This window comes from Lycorma delicatula, chromosome 8, assembly GCF_047948215.1.
Source record: "Lycorma delicatula isolate Av1 chromosome 8, ASM4794821v1, whole genome shotgun sequence".
NCBI classification, from domain to species: domain Eukaryota; kingdom Metazoa; phylum Arthropoda; class Insecta; order Hemiptera; family Fulgoridae; genus Lycorma; species Lycorma delicatula.
In genome coordinates, this window is record NC_134462.1 from 89,894,240 (window position 1) to 89,918,031 (window position 23,792).

Genomic DNA, 23,792 nt, shown 5'->3' on the forward strand with positions numbered 1-23,792 from the left:
AAGAAAACTATCATAAACGTATTAATAAAAAAAAAAAGTAATGAAAATGTTAATACTGTTATACATTAAATAAATTTAGTTTTAAAATATTTTTACATAAATTTTCGTCTTGCTTTATTTTTTGGCAAAATCATCAATTATTTTGACAGTGTCAATGCGGTTTAAAATTTCCTGCTCTATATACAAAACGGCCAAATTGCTTAGTCTTTCTTCTCCCACTGTATTCCTTAAAAATTATTCACTCTCTTTAAAACAGAAAATTATCTTTCTTCGGACGCATTATATGAATTGTTAAAAAAATCTTCAATAATAATATTTCAATAATCGCAGATGTGCAAGACATTTTCTTGGCGGCTCGATAGATGTGATATCTATCGACACCATTATCGCACGAGAAATCTTAAGATATCTGGATTTTCTGTTGTCGTTTTTATGGTGTACTCGTTTTCTTTTAGAAATATTAATAAATGGTCCAACTCATCTTCCAAAGTACAAACATCAATTTCATTTTTGTACATCCTTCAACTTTTTTAATGCTTTATTTCTTCTGTTGACAGTTTCCATTAAAAAAATATACGGAAAGGCTCTAGAACAATTTCATACTTCTGAGCTCTTTGAGATAGTTGTGCCTTAGTGTTATCACATATGACATAAAATGACTTGACTTTAAAATCTTCTCTAATCATAAATTCATATCTGACTTCTTTGTTTTCATCAAAAAGCACGTTTCTCTTTCGTCGTCTGCGAGTTTATTTGTTTTCTTCAACACTGAATGGTAGCCCTGATGCATCTTTTTCAACTTTTTCATATTCTTTTCGGGAATTATTGATAATATTTTCTAATGACTTCAGTACGATAGATCCTTTGAATAGTTCGCACTGTACTGTTTGCAGTGATTTACTAGTAGCATTTATTCTTTGCAAAATAGTATTCCAAATCACTGTCATTAAGGCAGTTTCATATTTATCCATTTTCTTCAGAAATGAAGTCGCCTTCACTATTGTAACTTGTTTTCCTTCTTCTTCTTCTTCTTCTTCTTCTTCATTACAAATTTGATGTAAAGCCTCTTTTATATGAACGACAAGTTTTATAGCTAATACAGCTTCTGCTCTTGCTGACCATCTTGTATCAGAAACTCTTTTAAGTGAGACGAATTATTTATCATTACACATTGTAGTTTACTTGTTAAAATTTTCCAGCGATGAGTTGGCGCAGAGAAAAATGAGAATAACTTCTGCACAAACATGAAATATTGAACTGCAGCGCTACAACTTTCTGCAACGAAATTTCCAATTAAATTTAAAGAATGGTTAGCACGTGGAATAAAAACCGCACTTGGACTATGTTCTTTAATGCGTGCTTGCAAACCTGAGTACTTTCCTGATATATTTGAAGCATTATCAAAAGATTATCCTCAACAATTTTTAATATTCACACCTTTTCTTTTTCCTGTTTCCTGTAATTACCGTTTAGATAATACTTCAGAGGATGATATGTATGAGTGTAGTCTTGTACAGTCTGAGTTCGACCATTTCTGAGATGTGTGGTTAATTGATCATTGATCAATGATGTTGTTAATTGATCAATGTGTGGTTAACCCAATCACCAAAGAACACCGGTATCCACGATCTAGTATTCAAATCCGTGTAAAAATAACTGACTTTACTAGGACTTGAAAGCTGGAACTCTCGACTTCCAAATCAGCTGATTTGGGAAGACGCGTTCGTCACTAGACCAACCCGATGATTACATCATTAATCTTTGATTAATATTCACATCTAATTTTGTTAAAGTTTACAAAACTTCTTTTTCTAAGTATGAAGAGTGGTGTTTATGTATGGGAATGAATCCCACAAATCTTTCTTTTATGTTACCAGTGGATGAAATATATCTTACCACAAAAGTAAGTTGGTCGACATGAGAAATATCGGGAGTGGAATCAACAATTATACTATAATAAGTCGCAGGTTTAATTACTTCTATTATTTCAGCTCTTACTTGATTGCCAATAAGGCCTACAAATTCGTCAACGAATATTGTGAAATAAACAATTCAGGTTTCCTCGTCCTTGGTTGGTATATTTTTGTAGATATAATCTCAAGAACTCATCGTATTCGCTTAGTTATTCCGAGCAGGTTGAGTAATTTCCTTTCCTATTGGAATCTTTGCCTTAATCGTGACCCCTAACTCCTAATCCTAAGCGACTCAATAATTTTATTGTTGACAGTTCTTTTTAACACTTCTCTCCAGTAACATTCTTTTTTTTCTTTTCCTGTAATAGTTAGGTATCAATTCTATTGAATTTGGTTGATCTTTTGTACAGAGTACAAATGGCTGACGTGTGTTCTTTTAAAACTTCGTGATCCGATGAAGTAACAGTAATTGATCTCCAGTTTTGCAAATCAGTTATTAATTTAGACTTTGATTTTGAAAAGAATTTATAAACACTTTTGCTTGTTTCTGAAAATATCAGCCAGGTTCTCTTTTTCATAATTACATTTGATTTCTTTTTATAAAAATGATCATATGAAAGTCCTTTGTAATAAACTTCATCTCTGTCTTTATACACTGATTTCAAATTCTCTATATTTTTTGGTTTGTGTTTAAGAATATGGTCAATAATAGCATGTGAAAAAATTGTTGGCCATAAAGCTATATAATTTTTTACTTCGATGTCTGTATTTCAAGAGTTTGGACTATCTCTCTATCTTCTGCGTCTTCACACTTCCTTTCATCAGTTGCATTTTCAACCTCCTGATGCTCAAGTTGTTCTTCTTTTTTCTCTTCTTTACTTATAGGCCTGTGTTGTTCAGAAGAAGTTTCAAACGCAGACAGTTTATCTGAAGTAGATGTTGATGGCAATTCTGTCTCTAAATTTACTGTTAAAAACTTACGCGATGCACTTCTTTGGCTCTCAACAATTTCCAGATTTTTCTTAATTTTTTTTTTTTTTTTGCTTTTCTGCCCGCTTTGATTGATGTCTCTTCATTTTTTACTGTAAAGAAAAAAGTTGTTTTAATGTAAATAAATTGAATTTTTTGTAAAAAAAAAGTGAATTCGGCGAAATTCGGAGCCCTATAGTATCCCGGGGCCCCACGCGGCCGCTTATACCGCTTACCGTTAAACCCACCACTGATTGTAAACTAACTTTAAATTCATTCTGTAGCATAGCTTAGCTCGTAAAGCTCAGGATTAGACTGATTTCTTTTTAGTTTGTCTTCTTAATCTAATTGAAATGTCATAATCACTGGGCATCTTTCTTGCGCATCCAGAAAGGCAACGCAATAAATCTTAGATTAATATTACACCACAGCGCTACCTGTGAGCAAGATACGGTAACTAATGAGAGCGGCTGATAACAGAATGGTTGTCTTGCTGATAAGAGGCATGCGATGAATGAACTAAGCGGATGCCGTACATTCCTTATCTATTTAGGTCTATACCAATTTGTTAAACCGATAACTTTATAATATTTTTATTCGTGAACCATATAAGGCTTACTATTTATCTTCTATAATTAGGATACGTAACCCACAGTTCATATTTATTTTACACTTTTAGTGTAATAAAATTTAATATTTTTTACTTGGTAAAAATTACTCTTAAATTTGAGCAAACTAAAACCGGCGAGCCTTGTGTTATATTTAGTGACCACAAATACAGAATATAGAATACAGGCATTATAGAATGCTAAAAAGTGGTGATATCTCATGGCGCTGCTTGGGAAGGAACTGCGGTGCTTTATTCAAAACAGACGCAAATGCAACAACTGTGTTAACGAATAATTGTAAACACACTGGCCCTCACCCTGGACCCTCAGGTTGCTGTCACCTGCTGCATCAAACACGCATACAACATCGCCTTACAGTCCAGTCGTCAATTATTTTCTCCTGACTCATAGCCGCCCCGAGCCGTCCATCGCCTGCCGCGACTCCCATGCGGCCACCCATCTCGCATCAACCGTCGCCTGTAGCGTTGCCGGCCGTCCCATCGACACCGTCTCTTGCCGCATCTTCCGCGTTCTCTGCCACGCCGCCTGATCTATCAACTACAATTATATCAATAACAAGTTAACGTCCAGTTTTAGTAGAATCACATTCCACAACTGACAATACATCAGATAACAATCGGTTTGCCCTGGATACTACTGCTCTTCCATATCCTACTTTGGAAGATTCATGTTATCTGGTTGAACAGAAAAAACGATTAAAGAAAGAAATCCGCCAATTACAAGAGCAAGTCCGTAACGTGCTAAATCACTCGATAAAGTCTGACATCAGGCTGCTTCAATTTACTGACCAGGTCTTTGTTGCAAATATAAACAAAGTGAGTGGCGTTACATCTACTGTCCATGGATGGCCGCTGAGATAATTAATCAAAATTATATAAGGTCCGAGCCGAACCTGACGTCACAAAAATGTGAATGGTGTATGAATGAAACGTATTGTATGTTTGAATGAACGACTGAATGGGTAGAAAGGACTTTAAATTTTTTTAAATTTTAATGATTTATTTCTGTAAACTTTTAACCATATTTCCCTAGTTATTGATTGTTGACGATTGTGATGCAATTTCATATTGTTTTTACACAATAAAGGAATTACTTATAAAAAAAAAGCGTGTACGAAGAATTCGGTCGGTCGGTTCTCACGTGATGCGATATCAAACTTTATATACATACATTTCCGAATAACCGTCCAACCCATTTTTTACCAGTCGATGGTGATGACTGGTCTAGCGTCCCTCGACGCTCGCACACCTCACCACTCTAGCCTCACACGCACTCCACTCGAGAAACCGATTACTGTTAAACAGAATTTTTTTTTAAAAAACTTATTTAATATTATTTTATTTAACGTAAATTTAATTCTATTATTTTTGTAATAAAAATTACATTCAATATATTTATTCGATTCGAATCATTCAGTTCAAACCCATCTCACACAGTGATAGATTCACAGTTCACCGTTCATTAATTCAATTCATTAAAGTTTGTGTTTCAACCGGTAAATCTCTACTACTACATTTAGACTATATATATTTTTTTTCGAGATGAAATATACATAAAAACCTTCTCAGTTATGCCAAAAAAACTAAAGAGACGAATCGGGTACTGGTTCTACAGGCTAGGGGACATAAATACTGCCAGAATCCAGCGGAAAGTTAGAAGTTCTGCGAGGTCGTATTCGGCGTATTCGTGATAACGATATCAGTAAGCATTGATAATAAGTGAGGAGTACACCACGAATATTCCAGTGTGAACAGTAGGTAAATACAAGGAGTTGTTTTGTGAGTTATTGGTAAGCAGTAGTGAAAGTGACAATGTTATATTCATTCATAAAATTTAGGGTAGTTAAGTTGTAAACAGTAAAAGCAATAAATCTGCAGAGAATTGAATTGCATGAACTTTATTTTAAAAAATTTTAATTAAAAGACAAATACTCGCCTTTCTCCGTGGTGGAGTGGTAGCATCTTGGCCTTTCATCTGGAAGTCGTCCCGGGTTCGAATCCCGGTCAGACATGGCATTTTTCATACACTACAAGATTCCATTTCACGTTCCACACACATATATCGTTTCCACACACAAGCTTGAAAGCTTATGTGACGATATCGTGAAGCAAAAAAATTATAAAAAAATTAAATGTAAACATTTATATTTTACATGTACATTTTAAATTGACAAAAATTCCATATCTTCTTTAATATATATATTTTATTAAATATAATTTTTTTTATTATTTTTAAAATAAAATAAGGTGGAGTGTAAATTGTAGATCCTACATTTATTTATATTTTCCAAGGTTTAAAGGCGGGCATCAGTTCGTTTAGTCATGCATTAATTTGCATTAAATAAATGCATTAAAATTAAATAAAGTTATTTATATTTAATTTAATAACAACGTATTATTGTAACTATTATAATAAAAAGAAATAATTTATACATTTATGTGTGTGTACGCATACGGACGAGTGCAGACGCCCAAATGATTAGTTTTATTAACAATGACTAACTCGTGAAAAAGCTTTCAATTTTTGGCATCAGTACGTAGTAGTAACTTTTTCTTGAGATCCCATTAAAGCAGCTTTCTTTAAGGATGTCAGTATTCACAGTAAAAACATTTTTGTGATACAGAACCTTTGTCTGTTACTCTTCTGATATCTCTTTCGCTTGGACTCAACTCGTTGAAGAAGCTCGGAAATAAGTGTATAGGTGTTTGCGAGTAGACTACGCTGTTACTACAATAATCGTTAGACAGATTTTAAGTTTTTTTAACGTAAAATTATAATAGGAATTTTATGAAATAATCGGTAATAGTATGTCAAAAAATTTAGTTTTATATTAAAAATCTAGTATCCTCATGCCAGATTCGCCCGCTCTCTATGGTTACTTACATTTACCGTCGCGGTCAATGTTTTTTATTTTATTTTATGTTTTTTAGTTAAGTAAGCCGGGGATGAAGACAGTCAACCCACCGGGTTGGTATAGTGGTGAACGCGTCTTCTCATCAGCTGATTTCGAAATCGAGAGTTCCAGCGTTCAAGTCCTAGCAAAGGCAGTTACTTTTATACGGATTTGAATACTAGGTCGTGGATACCGGTGTTCTTTGGGTTTCAATTAACCATACATCTCAGAAATGGTCGACCTTGAGACTGTACAAGACTACACTTCACTTACACTCAACATGTTATCCTCTGAAGTAATACCTGACGGTAATTCCCGGAGACTAAACAAGAAAAAATGAAGGTGCAGACAGTCGCGTCGCCCATTCAATAACAGTGACATTGACTGTGTTGGTTGAGCCACCGCGCTGTACACCGTCGCACCCCTTAAAAAATCAAAATTTAAAACCAAAAAATGGGTTTTAGATATTTATCTAAAGAGTATTTGTAAGCCCAATTCTATTGAATATTTCGCTAATTAAAGTTGGAAATGGGGAAATTTTGCAATCATAATCAAAATGTTTTTACCCCGTTTGAGATCGAATTTTAGAAAATCTAGAAATTGGTTTTTAGATAACTATATGAAAATTAAACACACCAAAAATCAAGTTGACATCTTCATTTGTTGCCGAAAAATTAAAAAAATAGTAAATTTCATTGTTACTCCCCTAGAAAAAATGGGGTTTCGAAGACAAAAAATCATATCTACCTTAATAGGCACAGTAGCGAATCGATTTAAAGTGGTTGTTAGTCCTCTAAACATTTCCTAAAACTTTTGTTTGAAAAAATTTTTTATATGACCAACCCTTACGGCACGCGTTGACTAAAGTGTGGCTGGAATTGTAAGATGGGGCTTGCCGTATGCTAAACATGCGAAACGTTTTTTCACATGCAACCATTGTCGTATTGAGTAAATTTGAAGTTTTTTTTAACTTTAAGGTGGAAATCTTTTTTCATTTTATTTTTATTGTGAATTACGATTTTATAACTGATTCTCTTTTCTATTCATTAATATTTTACTCTGGTATGACGTTTTGTCAGGGTTTTTACGCGGTTTTCCTGGATCCTTCCTGGAAAATACTGGAGAAGTTATTTCTTTTTTTTTTATCCGCGGAATAGTATACCTACAATTTTCGTTTTCAAGATGATCGATATAATACATAATTATATTGTAATTTGAATGTATCAAATTGTTTTTTAAAAAATCTTTATTGTAGGTTTTATGATACAAAGGCAGAAACAATAGATAATTTTTTAAGGTTGAAATTTCCTTTATTAAAATGAGATAATGATTACTTTTATATTTTTCTGAGAAAATTATTTCTATTAGAATAAATTTTCATTTTATTATGTAGTAGCATTCATGAGTTATTTAAATAGTCCTTAAGGATTTTTAACTCGCTTTAACTTTTAAGGTTAAAATAAATAAAGTACAATCAAATAAATTTAAAAAATTAAATACTAGACGTGAAAATAATGATAATGATATATTGCATCAGTATCGTTAATTTTCTTCTTAAATTAGACCTAACTAATTCTCTCTGTTGTTGTTTTTGTAATAACAAAATATGATATGATTTATAAGCCTACAAAATTTTTAGTTGAATGAATTACCACCTACTGTGTGTTTTTTTGTGTTCGTTTATTTCCACGGTTGGTTATTTTACACGTACTTATTTACGCTAGAATATCTGTTCCATGTTAGGGGAAATTTATAATGCTCTTTTTTTTATAAGGTGTATTATGTTATAAATTTATAAGCATGCTAGTCTCATTTTCTTATATTTTTTTACCGTTAAGTTTATAATTTATTATTTGCTTATAGAAAAACTGATTTTCTCATTTTGTTATAACATAGACTTCATAATCATTATCTTCTAAACACAAACCAGTTAATTTCGTTTTAAAACATCTCTTTAGTCTACTCAGGTTTTTTCTTACGATTAATTTACTTATTAAACTGCTATTAAAAGGTAACTTTTTTTTTTGTTTACTGAGATATGTAAGTTCATCATTCTATTCTAGTATATTCTATAACTTTGCATTTTAGAGAAGGGATAAACTAACCTCACTCTTTTTACATTCCCGGAGAATATAGCTAGAATAACTGTATTAATAGGGAAAGTATAGTAGTGATCATACCAAAAATGGGGTATCGGGGTTTTTTTGCAAAACATTACGTTTTAGGGTCAACTAGTACATCCAGATAAAAAAAAGTGTGTTCATGAATGTATGTGCATAGTCTACATATGTGTGTCGCACTGCTTTTGACCGTATACCTCAGGTTTAACCGAACCATTTTATTCTTCAAATTTGACTTATATATGTGTATCATTTATCATCTCACTGTAAGCTCAATTAGTTCACTCTTACTTATTTAAACTCTTTTCAAAAATCTCTTTTCCTCTCCTATTCTACTCTGAACTTCCTATCGGTTGCTTTTTTGAACACTTTATCTTTAACATCAATTTTTAGCTCCATATTTCAAAAGGTTCAAAGTACTCTATTTTTTCTCCTTTCACTGTTATGCACATCTCACTTGTTCACAGAGCTGTATAAAATTTTGTTATAATTTCTTTAGAGTCTCCATTTTATTTCTGAAATAAGTAAATCCTTTACTTCTGTCAATCATTTGATAAATACAATTAATTCATTATGGCGCCTAATGAGTAGATATCCTAAAGTAAACTGTATATCAAAATGTATGATGAATTGGTTCCATCCCTGAAAAGAGTCTCTTGCTCCTGGCAGAATTCCACTGGAAACAAGTATGGTTGATTCATACATTCCTCATCTAGGCATGTTAACTATTATTGAATTTGATAGGCAGCTAAGAATGCTAGAAGGAGAATAGCATGAAGTCTTGATTTGAGTTCATTTAATCAGTATATTGTTTGTATGTTCTGAAATATGGTAACTTATTTTAATTATAAGTTTTATTTATTTTTTTTATCACTACTAGTGGTCAGTTTAAATGACAAGGCTCAGTGATGATTATAATGATGAAAATAAAAGTCCATAGGTTTTACAATCATCTGTTACTAAGATAATATATATATCTTGTGATCTGAGTTTCCATTACTAAGGACAGCTGTTAGTTTCAATGGTATTCAGGTGATATCAAAACATTAAAAAAGTTCGTTTTCATTTCCTGAGAGGATTTAGGGTTGATAGTAAAAATTTGCCACTTTCAGTTATTTCTCATCATTTGATTATTGCTAAATATAAATGCTTTTTTTTAATTTTAGCCATGTAGCCCATCAACAAGTATTAGAAAAACTGATGGAAGAATTAACATACACATACCTCAGCTTTATTTTTATTCTAATGCCAATAAAAATTTCAGAATTATTTTCCAATGTTATTACTTTTTTATTATATTTGTGTAGATTACTAATCATGAAGTAAGTAGTGTGATTTATTCTTTAAACATTAATCCATTGTTTACTGTTAGAGATAAAAGACGACAAATGATGTAATTTATTTATTAATAGGTTTATTGGCAATGCAGAAGCTGTCTCACTCTGATTCTATTCTTATTTCTGTTTATACATTGATAACGCGTAAAATTGAGTACATATATATATATATATAAAATTAAGCTCAACTCTAACATCATGTTTTTAATAATGCTTTTAACTGATAAGATTTAAGTAGACTAGTAGTGAGCTGCTTTTTAATGTAGTTGTTGGTTACTATGTTTAACTTGAATAAAAATATATTTTTGTTATATTATTGTTTTCAGTAGTTAAGTTATAGTTTACTGTTTAGTGTTCATGTACAGTTTACATTAGTTAAATTTATTAATTTTACTTATTAATTTAAGAAATCTTTTTGAGAGGTTTGTTTTTATTAAACGAAATGTGGAAATGCTTAAAAGTACATTTAAGCAATTCATTATTAGTGTGTTCTGAAATATGGTAACTTATTTTTATTTATTATTATCGATATAATTATTAAATTTATTTATTTTTCTCTTTTATCTCAATAGATATAAGGATTTATATTTATTTTCATATTTAGTTATGACATCATCACCAATATTACATGAATTTTAACCAATTTGAGTAAATGTAATTTTACTTACAGTAAACACTAACATTAAAACACTTTTCTCATAGTAACTATTTACCTTGACAAAACACATAAGTAACACATCAAGTCATTTTTCTTGTAAAAAGTGGCATAAACAGTTTTACATTTAGTTTGAATTATGATTTTGATCGATGACGTTTTAATGTTTTGATCCAAATCAATTCTGTATGATATCCAAATAACCTGTTAATGTTAGGAATATAAAATATAAAGTCTAGAATATATATATATATGGAATTTGCAGATCTTGAAAAAATAATTTACGCTGTATAATGGTATAAAACATTACAGATTTCAAGAATAATATAATTGAAATATAAAAAAAAAGAGAGAATATATAATATAATATATAATCCTGAGTAAGAAGACAATAAATTGTATCTCTTACAACCCTTTTTTTTTTTCTTTTCTGTTTAGCCTCCGGTAACTATCGTTTAGATAATTCTTCAGAGGATGAATGAGGATGATATGTATGAGTGTAAATTAGGTGTAGTCTTGTACATTCTCAGTTCCACCATTCCTGAGATGTGTGGTTAATTGAAACCCAATCACCAAAGAACACCGGTATCCACGATCTAGTATTCAAATCCGTGTAAAAATAACTGGCTTTACTAGGACTTGAACGCTGTATCTCTCGACTTCTAAATCAGCTGATTTGGGAAGACGCTTTAACCACTAGACCAACCTGGTGGGTTATCTCTTACAACCTGAAGGTTCCATAACTTCTTGAGTATCTTGTTTAGTAACATCCTGAAAATTGGAATGTGTGAAAATAAGGATGAATGCCAATAGCTGAACTTACATACCCTTATACGGATTTGAATACTATATTATGGATGCTGGTGTTCTTTGCTGGTTGGGATTCAATTAACCACACATCTCAGGAATGGTCGACCTGAGACTGTACAAGACTACACTTCATTTGCACTCATTCATCCTCTTAAGTAATATCTTACGGTGGTTCCAGAAAGAAAAAACTGAACTCACATCCAATAAACTGGTTCCTGTAAAGGATTGAGGTTAACAATTTTTTGTGCTGTTTTATTATTGCCTGCTGTTGGCATTTATTAGTAACTAGTGGTCAATTAATCAATGCCACTAAAAAATTTATTGAAAAAAAGATTCAGGTAGAAAATAAAAATAGAAAAATAAAGATTGAATAGAATAAGAGCAAAAATGAGGAAGGCAAGCTGCAGTATGTGAAGAATCTCTCCTTGTACCACAAGATTGTAGCATGCCCAATTCATGCGAAAGATGATTTAAGAAAACTAAAACATTTTTGGGGTGTCTTGATGGTCCAGAGAAAAACTATATGAGTATTAAGATTTGTCCGCTGTTACTTTGGCTGAAAATAGGAATGAGTTAGAAATAATGAATGATATAGGATCATTACTAGAAGAAAAAATTAATTTTAAAAAAATAGAAAGGTAATGAAATGCGACAGAATGAATGATAATGAAAAATTAAATAATATACCACGAGGTAAGAGGATCTTATTATGTATAGTTTATTTATTACTAATTGCTGTGTTCATTTTTAAGTAAGTTTTACTGTTAAAATTAACATAATACAAAAATAACTGTTCAAAATAACTGTAATATAAATGTTTGTTCTGTCAAACAAAAAACTGATAATTTGTGGTTTGCAATAGATCTTTTTTTTACTATTACTAGTTTTAAAAAATAATAAAAATGAAGAGTAACTGTTATATAATAAAACATCATGGTTTAGTACATACCATAATTTGTTGTTTATTATGCACAGTATAATAATTTACTTGTTGAATTCTGGATTGGTAAACCACAATTTGTTTTCTTTTTCATTCTTGAGCTGCTTAATATTTTTAATTTATGCCTGCAGCAATATATATATATACCATCATTCAGCCACTGATCACAGTCAAACTGCAGTTTATAGAAAATTTAAATTTTTCTGTAAGGTATTATCTCTATTTTTTTTTAACCTCCAGGACCACCGTTTATATTGCTTCAGAGGATGAGATGAATGATTTGTAGAATGATTGTGGGTGAAAAATGCCATGCCTGACTGGGAACCCAGTAACTCTGGATTAAAGGCCGTGACGTGCCATGTAGGCTGACTGTAAGGTATCATCTAGTCCCACTATCACACAGATTAAAAAAAAAACCATTAGTTCCAAAAGGAAAGTAGGAATTGAACAAACTGACCAATTTAGTGTAGTAAATAACCAAAACTGCCAAAAAAACAATATAAGAAATTCATATGTATTTAAATTATACTTCTACTATTAAAATCTTGAATAATAAACCTCATAGTATTACAAAGTGTTCAACTTCTCAAAAGCACATCACAATTTCTTCCTTATTTAGTTGATTGAATGTTGAAATTCTGTATAATTGTTACTTAGAAAGAGATATCTACAAAAAGTACATAGCTGGAACTAACTTAATCTTATACAATTGAACTTTTGCTGAGTAGTTCTACTTTGGTCTATGAATTTTGAATCCATAAAAAATAAAAATTAGGATTGGACAGACTGTACCAATTCATTCTAATTACTTCTTAATCAACCAAAGCAGAAATAGAATATTTTTAATTTACTTAAATTATTTCCAAGGTAGAATTTTGAATAACTAATTCTATGGGATTAAAAATGCTCATAATAAAATCAGAATTTTAATATATTTAAGTAACTGGATGAAATTCTTCATAGTTGTTACTTAGAATATATTTTTAAAAATCTACAAAGCCAAAACCTTTTGGTAATTACCATAAGGGTTTGACTATAAACATTTCTTCTTCATTCTACTCCACTTATCTAACATGAAAAACCTTTCACTCATTAACTCTCTCTTAAATCCCTTACCAAAGGAAAGTTTGGAGGAAGAATTTAACATTTATGTCCTAAGCAAAAAGAAATCTTTTAAAATTAACCTTTTCAATTCAGATGTCTTCAGTTTCTGAGTATGATCTTTTTCATATTAATGTAGAGCAGGAAGACTGATGTGAATTATAGCACGGCTGTTTCTATTCTGGTTTACTTCAGATACATCATAACTGGATTAATTCTAATTGTACTCAACAATTATGATGTAAATTTACATCATAATTCTTAACTTAGTCCAACTTACCAGTGCTGCCTAGGCTTAAACTTATAACTTTTATCAGGATAGCTAAGATATTCAGGCTTTACTAGGCTAATAGCTAAATCAAAGCAGCTCTCAAGTGATAATTTATTACACTGACTGTTGATTTTTAAGTACTGTAGTGAATTTGCCTTAGGTAAGATAACAATTTCTTTAGGTTAAAAAAAATGGATTTTACTATCAACTGTAAAAACATAATACAGTCAAACCTGTACATAATGAACCTCAATATTATGAAAATCTTGATTTAACAATTTTTTTTTTACTGCATCATGATATTTTAATAAAATTACATGTAAATGTATTCACACCTCAATATAACAAAATGGTGACATTCTGCATATTAACATAATACAGTATTTAGTAACAAACAGTAATTTTTTAGAAATGACATTAAATTTTGTATTTTTGACATTTCTGTGAGTTTAAGCTAGTTATCCTTTTGATTTCTGTACCTAAATTGTATCTGTATACAAACACAAAGTATTCTTGTCGACAATCAAGAATGACATGTTATTTTTATTCAACTGGTAAAGCAAAAATTTTCAATTTTCAAAAAATTTCAAATTTTTTTTATAACCCATTAACAATAAAATTCTAACAAACATTTAAACACATGTTCTGCAGTTACTGTCTGCCTACATATTAAAGTAACAAAATTTTCCAAAATCCATTAACTAACACAGAGCACTAAAATTACAGTGCAAACTTTTACTCATTAGCCTAAATGAGACCTTTACCTACAGTATGTAGACATAACTAATAGAATTCTTAGAAAACATTTAACACACTCCTTCTATTGTTCAGTGCATATATACAGTTCAGCGATAATTTTTTCTGGGATTAATTCAGTTGGTCTCTGTCTTTGGATTAGGTTACTCTCGTTATACAGTATACTCTTTCTTAGTATGCCACATACATTGTCAAAACAGAAGAGCCTTAGTGTTTCAGAAAAAATTAGTGTTATATACTTAACGAAAACCTCTATTTAATGTTTTTTTCTTGGGATTCTCGATTTCATTACGTAGAGGATCGACTATATAATTATAAGTTTAAATCTTTGCATTCTTGCAATACTATCATCATTTAGCTACATATTAACTTTTATATTCCAGTTAATTCATAAAACTTCTAGTCAAATCTATGATAATTATTTTTATGGTAATTTCAATCATTCATTCATAGTGTTTTGCCAATAGAATAGGTCCTGTCATGGCTGCTTCTCTCCACCTTGTTCTACCCTTTGCTAACCTCTTTGATTCTGCATATTTTCCTTTTTCCATAATTCCATCCATCATTTGAAATCTCCTCCTTTCCTTCCATTCGCATCTCCTCGCATCTAAAAACACCTTCTTCTGATACAATGTCCTAGCCAGTTCCTTTTCCTATATTCAATCACATTTAGCATTTTCCTCTTCCCTTCAATTCTCCTTAATACTTGTTCATTTGTTACTATATAAGTAATAAAAACCAATTTTTAAATTTTTATAATATTTGTTAAACCTTAAACTCCATTTTTTTATTTATCAGAGATTTGTAGATAAATGAAGGAGATGAGATGGTTGTTGAATGAACAAACAAAATTAAGTTATTTACTAAAATAATAACAATAATAGTGTACAAAAGTTCTAAAAATGTATTAACGTTTTCAATAATATTAATAATACTATTAAAATAATCATTATAATAATTTATAACTATTTTTATAAAAAGTTTTTTTAATTTTATCTAATTTTTATGTTCTATATTAAATTAAAATTTTTGCTAATTTATTTATTCTACCATTATAAATTAAATCAGTGTTCTTCAAATATTTCAGAATATAGTTTATATGCTTATATAAATAAGCATAAATATGAAAATGTTTATGCTGTTTCTGGGCCAGAAACAGCATATACATTTTCAAGAGAACAGTCATTCTGTACATGTTTACTTGGAGCAAATGAAGAGTTAAGTGGTTTCTAATCCTGCTCTTGACTAAGCCGAATGTAATGTTGCACATCAGCATGCCAGGGTTACCAAAATGCAGATGATATTTACCCCTATAAGTGACACCTTCATTCTGTTTATTATTGTTTAATTGAGCATCATTACTCTGAGGAAAAGTAATTTTTATTTACTCCTTGTATCCCAGATTCTTTGTATGTATGATGCCCATAAGTTTGTAATTGAATAAAGCAACCGGCTTTTATTTACTCATTTCTATGACTACATGTCATTCCTCCACTCAGCAAAGAAAACATCTTTTATAAAGTTATTGATTGTAAAATCTTTGTAGCACTCTGAAATGATTGTTTTTATTCATAGCAGATACCAAATAATTTTTTTTTAAACTAAACTTTTGAAATAACAAACCAAATGCCAGGAAGAGATCAGTAACTGAAGATAGTGACAAGGTGACTGAAAACCAGTTGGAGCTTATTAAGTGCTGTTTTTATATAATTAGATTCAGTTTGTTGTTTCAAAAGTTGATGGTTTAATACAACTATGATTAGATTCAGTAAGTTATTATTTGTACTTTTTATGGCTTTTATTCTAATATTTTTTTTTATATTTTGTTTCAGGTCCCATGGTGTCAATGTTTGCCCAGTTTGGGCAGTGTTATGGTGGTACTTTCTTTAACAGCCAGTCTTGGAAATATTATTAGATTACCAACAATAGTTTTTCACAATGGAGATGGTAAGAAATTTCTACTTATAACAATAACTGATTTGTTCAGATACATTAATATGCACACATTATATGAATATTATTAATTTAAGTTTATTTTTCCTCTTGATTAGATAGAATTAATTATAATAACAAGACATATTTTACTTAAAAATATTATCTTTATTAATCTCTTTGGTTAACCAATCAACTATACAAACTTATACGAGGGTAAGTCAATTAATATCCGCAATGTAATTATAAATTTTATTGCAATACGAATAGGAAACTTACATGTACATCATTTTTCAACATAGTCCCCTTGCATTTCAACGCATTTGGTCCATCGTTGCACAAGTTTCCTGATGCCCTCATAAAAGAAGGTTTTCGGTTGAGCTGCTTCTTCCACTGTTATGTCCGAGGTAAATCAACGGCCCCATAATGCCTCTTTGAGTGGACCAAACAATTGGTAGTCAGAAGGGGCAAGATCAGGACTATACAAAGGTTGAGCCAGTACTTCAAAGTTGAGTTTCTGGAGCATTTCAGCAGTGTGGGCAGCAGTATGTAGATGGGCATTGTCATGCAACAACACAATACCTTTCGACAGCATTCCTCGGGGGTTTGCTTTGAATTGCAGGCTTCATCTTGATAGTCAGCATCTCACTGTAATGCGCACTGTTGATTATCGTGCTCCTTTCCACATAATATTCCAGTACTGGGCCTTGTGAGTCCCAAAAAACCATAAGCATCAGTTTTCCTGCGTACGGTTGGGTCTTGAACTTTTTTTTGCAGGGCATAATGGATGTTTCCATTCCATACTCTGTCGTTTACTCTCTGGCTCGTAATGATGGATCCATGTTTTGTCACCAGTGATGATTCTGTCTAAGAAGATGTCCCATTTGTTACCACAGCGATCCAGATGTCCAAGCCCGTTTGTTTATGCAACTGTGTAAGTTGTTTTGGGACCCATCTTGTACAGACTTTATGAAACCCAAGTCTGTTGTGGATAATTTCGTAGGCAGAACCATGACTAATTTGCAGACGATGTGCCACTTCATCAATAGTTAGTCATCTGTCTAAGAAAACCATGCCACGTGCACGCTCAATGTTTTCCTCATTTGTGGCGGTAAACAATCGTCCGGCTCCTTCATCATGCATAACACTTGTGCGACCATTGTTGAATTTTTCAATCCATTCATAGACACTCCATTGCGGCAACTCAATGTTCCTGTACTGTACCAGAAGTCTTCGATGAATTTCGGCCCCTGATACACCTTCCGACCACAAAAAATGGATCACTGAACATTACTCTTCTTTGGTATAAAGAGAAAGCAGAGCAGCCATGGTTAATGGTAGGGCAGCGATAATGGAACTAACCTAGCAGCATCAAACCTGCACAGACTTATCAACAATTTAACCACGCATGCATCATCTACGCAACACGACAGTACTACCAACATAAACAAAAATATAACTAAATTGCGGATAATAATTGACTTACCCTTGTAAATTAGATATACACTACATTTCACTTAGCATTCCTAAGCTTCCTCAGGTGACAATACACATTCATACACACATCATACAAAATTCTCTTGCATACTGACATATTATTTCATAGACATTTAGAATTTTGTATGATGTGTGTATAAAGGTGTATTGTCACCTGAGGAAGCTCAGAAAATTCTAAGTGAAATGTAGTGTATTTAATTTATAAGTTTGTAAAGTCTATATATATATATATATATATATATATGTGTGTGTTTGTAAAGTATATACGAGTATATATAAAATTATATAATATTTCATTATAATTGCCCCAGGTGATTTTCTCGTAAACTACGCACAATGAAAAACAATTATCTAAACTCAGATTGGAAGGGGACATCTCATGGTGACCTTGGAGTTGACCTTTACCTTTACCTTGAGCTTATTTAAAGGTTAACACGATTTTTTAAGTGGAATGATTATTTTTGACCCCACCAATGAAAAGAGCAGAAAATTCTACATTAAAATATGTGGTCACACAAATGACCTTAGACCTTTTTTGAAGGTCATACCACTAATCATCAGAGACAATGTTATACAATACTGTAAAGTCATTTTTATGCTCTTTCGCATAATTTGTGAGATAAATAGCCCAAAATGTAAATATTCTTGGAATATTGTATGACCTTCAAAAATGTGTAACTCAGTATAACACTATTTATCTCTGATGATTAGCTTCAAAAAAGGTTCAAGGTCATATGTGTGACCACATATTCAATGTAAAATTTTCTGCTCTTTTCATTGGTGGGGTCAAAAATAGGTCACTCCATTTGAAAAAAAATTGTGTTAACATTGCAGTGAGGTCCAGTTCAAGGTCAAATTCAAAGTCACCATGATGTGTGGCCCCCTCCAATCAGAATAACCTTAGTTCAGAAATTGATTTGTATTGTGCATAGTTTACGAGAAAATCGTCTGGGATGATTAAAATGAAACATTTTGCATATAAGAACATTAGTACTTGTATACAAAATTCTGATATTTTATATCACAATATTGCGGCACTTTTTTTTTAATGTTGACAATTGATATAATCATTAAATTAATTATAATTTAGGATTTCTGTGGTATCAACTGACAACTGAAAGAATACTAAAAAAATAAACACCTTAAAAAATTCACCAACTAATGTCATCTGAAAAAAATCCTTATTAAAAAAAAAAATTGCATTATGGTTTTTATGGAGTTTTGTAATTTATTTTTCAGTTTATATAATATTTTATAAAATAATTTATTATAATAATAATATGTTATTCATTGTTCAAGATGGAAGATCATGATTGATATCCTATAAAAAGAAATCCTTTTCCTGACACAAAAAATTTCTCTCAAGTTTTTTCTATTTAAAAGTATTTGTGAAATGAAACTTGTAAACCATCACATGTAGCAATAACCCGTATAACACTGAAATTATTGAGAAATGTAGTACACTTCATTATATCCAATCTTTTACACAGATATTTGTTGATTTTCTATAGGTGTGTTATTTTTTTATAACCCTTTAGTATTGTTATTTTCATATTTTTTAAACTTTTTTTTGAAAATCCCTAATTTCAGAATTCTGAAGCATTTGTGATTTTCTTTTTCAGCTCACAATAATAACCTTTCTAGTTGTTTACTTTTATTTTATTAAATAATTTTAAAACATAGTGCTCTTCCTAATAGGTCTAAAATATACCTTAAATTATTTTGAAATGCCTTAAATTATTTTAAAATGTAGTCAGTTTTTATTTTAACCAAAATTATCATATGGAACTAGTTTGACTGTTTTTGAAGTTAAAATGTATTCTAAGAAAGGCTACTTTATTTTCTTATTTCTGGTCGAAAGTTTATTTTAATGAAGTTAATTAAAGTTTTTCAGATTAATACTGACAACTTCTGTGTGAGCAGTGTACTTCATCATAACGATATATGAGATAGAGATTTGTAATTGGATTTTGTGTCACTACTTTAAAATAATTGACTGTAGTTTAATAAAAAAATTAATTCGCTCTATCATTGTTTCAAAAATGTTTAATATGTCATTACTGTTAATTGTTTATTTGATTAAGATGAATGTGGAGATATATTTAGATTTATGAAAAAGTGGATAAAATTAATTGAATAAAACTAACATTATTTCACAAAAAAAATAAATTTGCAAAAGTCATATATATTATGAACTGAATTCCACAAATGAAACTGTTGTTTTGGCAGAAATCAAATTGCAAATATTTAATTATTAGAAAAAAATTCAGTTTTGAAATAAAGTAAATATTATAATCAAGAATTAAATAATATTAAATATTAAGTTCAAGGAATTTAATAAACCAAACATTACAGAATTTTGTTATTTAAAGAGTAAAATTATAAAAGATAGATAAAGTGAGACAGAGATCAAAAGAAAACTGGTACAAGAAGGATAACTTTCATACAGAAAAGAAGTTTGAAAAGAAGATTTAAGAATTCAAAGACATTCTTTAAAAATATTTGTATGAAGAGTAGTTCTTTATGATAATGAAATAAAAAACAGTAAGACTGAAAGAGAAGAATAGAGGCTTTTGAAATTAGGTATTATTGGCAGACATTGAAAATTAGGTGGGATGATAAAATAATAAGTAAATGGGATGATAAAGTACAAAATGAAAAGGTAAAAAAACTTTAAAATGTACAAAATGAAAAGTTTATGATAGAATGTTGTAGAGATAAGAGGTCAAAATGCCATAGACAGGTCGGTTGACATTCAGGTTCAGTAAATTTGATAATAAAGAGATATATGAAGAACTGTAGAAAAAGATGACAAAAAAATGATAATTGAGGTCAGATGTAATTATTATGTGCAGCTAAAAGATTAACACGGAGTAGAATGGAATTGAGAATAGCATTGAACTAGTTAGATGACTGACAAAAAATTATATTTAATTCTAGTCCAATGAGAACCATTAAAAGATATTCCAATACTACTATAATTGATGTAATAACAAGCTATACAGAGTGTTGGAAGGAATATCTAGGAAGAATAGAGAATTCAAGAATTCCCAAACAAATTCTTAACTGTGCTCTGGTAGGAAGGAAGTGAGAGGAATGCCAGAACAGGTCTATGACTATATCTTTTTAAGGAAATGATGATGATGATGACATTTGTTGCAAATATGTGTATTTCAATTAACAGAAGAATTTTTATTTATATTAAAGCAAATCTGATCAATAGTTTACAACAAAAGTGGTAAAATATATATCATATTTTTAAATAAATAATTGTTTTTTAAACAAAAAGTGCATCATAATTATAATGCATTGTATTGCATGCAACAGAAAATTCACAACATCTGTAAATACAATGGTGAAGGTAAAACCCATGAAGTGAGAGGAGATAATGTTTGAATGACAAATTATTAAAAGATTGGATCAGTGATTCCTAGTTTTTCCTACTGGTGATTACAACAAATATTTTATTAGTATCCACTTTCATAAAAATAGTCAGAGATGATAAACGTTTAAATATAAACATTTCAAATATTTAATTTTTTAAAGTACAATTTCATAGAAGTAGGTATCTAAGTATTGCCGGCCTCTGTGGCGCAGGTGGTAGCATCTCGGCCTTTCATCCGGAGGTCCCGGCTTTGAATTCCGGTCGGAATTCAAAAAAAAAAGAAAAATAAAGGTATCTAAGTACTAAGGGAACATGAAATATATATTAATATTTGTATACTTTGAGAATTATGTATAGTTAATGTGGTTTTTATTTTTTCAAGTTGATCTTTGTTACATGCTAAGAATGTGAAAAATATATCAAAAAAATGATTTTCATTAGTAGAGCTATTATAGATTTTTGTTGATTCATTTTCAGATTTATTTATGAAAATAGTTAACACACCTCGTTTTAAACAGTCCACTAGAAATACAATCATCAGTCCCCTTTACTGCTCCTTCTCAACCAGTTCTCCTCGAATCTTGTAACAGTTCCAAGTGGACAGTAACATCTGCTTTGGGAATTTCTCATTCAGAATGTAGGGCAGCTGGTTTACCAATAAGGACTAGATTACCTTTCAAACACAACAAGCTAGATATCACACACTGAAATTACATCTACACTTAACCCCTAAGCATAATTTAATATATCTTTAACATTTAATATATAATGAAATATAATTTAATGTAGTAGATTAACTATCTTGCAAAATATAGGTAAATTTAATACTTGCCAGCCTATTTCTTTATGTCACATCCTACATTAAAATAAAATAGTGATATAATATCAGTAGAAGTAAATCTTGTTGACCCTACTTCCTTCCCACCTCTTCAACACAACATTACTCTGCTACTCAGTAATCCTTTGGACAATTGACTCTTGACCCAATCTGTGTTTTAGCTGTCAAATTTATTAAACATATATGTTTTTATCTCATCCCTATTCATATTTATAGATAGAGCACGAAGAAGAAGCAATTTGATTTGTAAATCTAGGTATTTCTAATTGTGTGTATCATGTTAACTTATTTAAAGTAACAGTGTTTATTTTTATTTTAGGTATTCTAAAATACAGAAATGTTAAATGCAGGTAGGTTATTATTAAATTTTATAGAAAACTTCAAGTTAAACTCCTAATAGATTTACAGTTATAATTTATGATTTTATGTTTAACAGATACTGATATATATTTAGATAAGTGCAAACAGGTATAGAATACAAATGGCATTTAGACTAACCGACATTTCCTCCACATCTAGCTAATGTTACGGCCTATTTGCTACTGGATTTCTATCCTTCACTGACCTTCTCCTGCACATCCACATATAGTGTATTTCCATGTGTAGAGTATAGTGTATAGAACATGACAACATGCCAAATGTGCCTTTATATGAATTGATACCTTGCATCTACTTGTATGCAAATCAGATTCTTACAAAATAAAGTTAATAAATTTTATTTGACTTGTAACAAACCTAGTTTTGATGAAATATATTATAGCAATAATGAATATATTTAGATTACGTTTGTTAACTTCTAATTAATTAATACTAGAACTTAATCATTTATAAATTAAAAAAAGCATATAAATAAATTAACTTAAAATTTCTTACTAGCCTTTTGTTTACATTTTAGGTACATTTCTCTTAGTATATATAAGCCTTGCCTTGATAATTGGTATACCATTAGTGTTCCTAGAAGTGGTGCTCGGTCAGTTTTGTCAAGAAGGTACGACAAAATTATGGAGAGCTGTACCATTATTAAAAGGTAAATTATTTTTTTCTTTAATTATTCTCTTTACTATTTATTTGTAATTTTGTTCTTTTACCACAGTATTTTCTAGTATAGATCCTATCTTAACAGTTTATGAAACTTGTATACAAAGAAACTGATTTTGGAGAACCCCAATTGTGTGGTTTGATGTCAATGAACTTGTAACACTATTTAACAAGTTGTTTTACAAGTTCTTCTTACTATTTATTCCTACATTATACTATTATACTACCATTTTTAGTAAACACATTATACAAATTTGAATGAAGTTTTGCTTTGTCCTAATGAAAATAGTAATTGAAGACTATTTTCCTACCTTTCAGTGAGTATTGAAAGATATGTGTATTAATTTTTTGTTTAATTCCTACTAAATTTAGGTATATTCTATATATTTAATTGGTATATTCAGCATTATGTGATAATTAATTTTTTTTTTGTAAAATTTTTGCTACTCAGATTCTTTAATTTATTGTTTATCTGTAATGTTAACATAAATTGCATTTGAATTAAAGTAAGTATTTTTTACCAGGTACATCTACATTAAATGTAGAATTCTTGAATTACATTGCATATAAGCTATCACTTACTTTTATACAATTAAATTTTCTGCTGTTTTTAATTTATTAACAATCATCTAACAAATAACAATAAGAAAAGAAGACAGTTTTTTATTAGTTTTAATAATATAATAAAATAAAATTCATATTATGAAT

General features: G+C 30.2%; 1 protein-coding gene across 4 annotated transcripts in view; it reads left to right on the forward strand.

Moving 5' to 3' along the window:
- Positions 1-23,792, forward strand: part of LOC142329450 (sodium-dependent nutrient amino acid transporter 1-like) — a 460,990-nt gene that overhangs the window by 399,160 nt on the left and 38,038 nt on the right. For 3 of the 4 annotated variants that reach the window (XM_075374095.1, XM_075374094.1, XM_075374096.1), the window contains exons 3-4: positions 16,227-16,341; positions 22,942-23,073. In XM_075374095.1, the coding sequence (XP_075230210.1) occupies positions 16,227-16,341; positions 22,942-23,073 (247 nt within the window). Of the gene's footprint in view, positions 1-10,114; positions 10,363-16,226; positions 16,342-22,941; positions 23,074-23,792 lie in introns of those variants that run through there. The other variant, XM_075374097.1, reaches the window with a different exon arrangement.